Source organism: Habropoda laboriosa, unplaced genomic scaffold (genome assembly GCF_001263275.1).
Source record: "Habropoda laboriosa isolate 0110345459 unplaced genomic scaffold, ASM126327v1 scaffold291, whole genome shotgun sequence".
Taxonomy (NCBI): Eukaryota; Metazoa; Arthropoda; class Insecta; order Hymenoptera; family Apidae; genus Habropoda; species Habropoda laboriosa.
In genome coordinates, this window is record NW_017100515.1 from 2,165,557 (window position 1) to 2,168,140 (window position 2,584).

A 2,584-nucleotide genomic window follows, 5' to 3' on the forward strand; every position below is an offset into this window, starting at 1 on the left:
AAGATCTGTTAAACTTATCATGCAAAGTATTTTATAACAAATACAATGATCCTTCATTATGTATACAATAATTATATTGAAAATAAGAAAACTTAAAGTAAAGTTTGCAATCTAAGTTGCTGTTTTAATATATAACACTGAATATCATTTACTCAGCTTTAAGTTTATCAATTTTAATTTTATCAATTTTAATTTTATCAATTTTAATTTTATTATAAAATACTTTCTCATTTGCAGGTTTTACTTCGCCAAATCTAGCTTTTCTTTTTTCTATTCTGGCTTCTAATTCAGCCTAAAACAAATTGCAGTCATGAAACTTATATACATAATACATTTAAAATGTAAATTAGTTTATTTTAGTTAACTTACTACCTTTTCCATTAAACTAGAGACAGAAGTACCAAACCTTTCTTCTCGTTTCTTTAGAACTTCATAGGTTGTATGCTGCAAATGCATAAATAAATTATATGGATCAAAAATATATTGTACTGTCTTTCCTTTTTTAATATGTAAATATTTTTATATATATCTATACCACAGGTGTTTTTACAGATGCAGCTGATTTGTTATTTTGGTTATTAATACTGAATCTTGCAGATCTAACTTCTTTTTTTGCAGCTTCAGACAAAGGCAATCCAAATTTCTTAGCTCTCATTTCTAATCTCTATACAATGATATAGATTATATTAACATTTTATACTTAATTTTTAACTTATATAATGTAGGAAAGTATAATTTAAATTAACTGTTACCTCTTTAATACTAAGCTCTGAGAGTTTAATTATTTTTCTTTCTGGTGGTGCAGTCTCAGTGATTTTTGGATCAGTTTCAATTTTTTCTGTTTGTTCATTCTTGACTTCTTCAATTACTGGTTTTCGGTTTAGAACTATTTTCTTTGCACTCACATTACTTTCAGTAGATAATTTTCTTTTTTCACTAACTTCTTGTGAATCAGGTTTACTTGATAATTCTTCTATTTCTTCATCCTGTTTAAGGAAATATATTTTTTATAATTACATTATCAGTACTATGTTACAAAGTGGATAATATATTAACACCTTTCAGAATTATGGATAGAAATCAATCTTATATTTTTCTTTTTATAATTATTAGCAATATATCAATTCCCCACATTTAAGTTTCAGATTTTTTAAATGCTCTGGTAATCCTTCATTACATTGTATTGTTCCACACATATGAGTTTTGTGATGGGGCAGAATTTCCACAATTTTTACACTGTTATAACAATTAACCATGTAAAAATTATGCCAAAGACCAAAATTTTAACTCAAAAGAAATGTTACAGTGTTTTCTAAGTTTGAAGAAGTTCCACTATAAATTTAAAAATTTACAATATATCCTGTTTCTAACTTGCATAACATTCTTACACTAATCCCAACAAGGTGTTAATGTATTAATTTTATTTCTAACTTACTCCAAGGACTGCATCTTCATCTAAAATTTCTTCTGTAGTTTCATCCAAAGATAATGCAGAATCTAACAGTGAAAACATTCTTTTATCAATATATAGTTCTCACAGAAAAAAATTATAGGTCAAAATTCATTCAAAAACATATACCACCATGAATTGCTAACTGAAGCCTTTCTACCAATTCAGTTTTATTACCAGTAGTAGGAAGTCCTCTTTGCTTCAATTCAATTCTCAAATCTGCAACCTATTTAATAATATTTATCTACAATTATATATTTTTTCATTTTATAATCTTAATATCTATACACCATTTTAGTTTCCCGGGTGCTGAATTGTATCAACAAGATACAATCGAGTTACCTTCATTTTTGAAAGTTCCGTAAGTCCTTTTTCATAAGATGAATCAGCCATGATGCATCAATGTTATTTTATTTCAATTAATATTTCTTTTCGATTACCGATTAACATGTCACAGTTTTTCACACAATACGTTCAAGCAAACCGGACAGCAAATCAAATCGAAATGCACGCAACTTAAAAAGTTCAATATCACCACCTTTGCAAGGTGACTAACCACTGATCAATCAAGTTTCAATTACAAATAGATAATACCTCAAGATGAACTTTCAATCCTTGTTTTTTTCATATGAAACTGAATGTGATAGAATAAAAATGTTTATTTAAATAAGATGTAAGTTTAATTTGTCAGATATAATTGTAACTAACGTTTCAAATATCTCTATATATGGATCTTTTCGATATATCGATTATTCTCACACTTCTCCATATATACATTGTAACATCGGTACAGAACCTAACTTGAAGCACGCCTTATGGATTTGGTGTTCGAAGTGACAGAAATTATAAACTTTAATTAATACCGGTAGTAATTATAATAGCTTATGATGGTAGATGAATCAACGAAGAAAACATTAAGTAATATTCCATTGCTGCAAACGAAAGCAGGTCCTAGGGATAAAGAAATATGGGTGCAAAGATTAAAAGAAGAATATCAAGCTTTAATTAAAGTAGATTTTATTTTAAATATTACCTTCCATATGGTTGTCTGAAACTATCGAAACACTAAAATATTCAAATTCAAATTATTAATCATAATTAAGCATTGAATTAAATATAATAAATTTTTAATAT

The 2,584-nt window shown here is 26.9% G+C and overlaps 2 protein-coding genes across 2 annotated transcripts in view; one reads left to right on the top strand and one right to left on the bottom strand.

The window, feature by feature from the left end:
* Nucleotides 1-205: 205 nt before the first annotated feature.
* On the bottom strand, nucleotides 206-1,921 carry LOC108576471 (SAP domain-containing ribonucleoprotein; the record flags this gene model as incomplete). The annotated part of the gene is made up of 7 exons (XM_017939479.1): nucleotides 1,793-1,921; nucleotides 1,580-1,676; nucleotides 1,436-1,497; nucleotides 753-986; nucleotides 536-664; nucleotides 373-444; nucleotides 206-292 (listed from the first exon to the last, which is right to left on the bottom strand). Coding segments are annotated over exons 1-7 (732 nt in total), but the record flags the coding sequence as incomplete, so codon positions are not given.
* Nucleotides 1,922-2,231: 310 nt separating this feature from the next.
* LOC108576461 (ubiquitin-fold modifier-conjugating enzyme 1) overlaps nucleotides 2,232-2,584 on the top strand; it is a 967-nt gene continuing 614 nt past the window's right edge. The window contains exon 1 of the mRNA XM_017939469.1: nucleotides 2,232-2,460. Within this exon, the coding sequence (XP_017794958.1) occupies nucleotides 2,335-2,460 (126 nt within the window). The 5' untranslated portion in view covers nucleotides 2,232-2,334. The remainder of the gene's footprint in view (nucleotides 2,461-2,584) is intronic.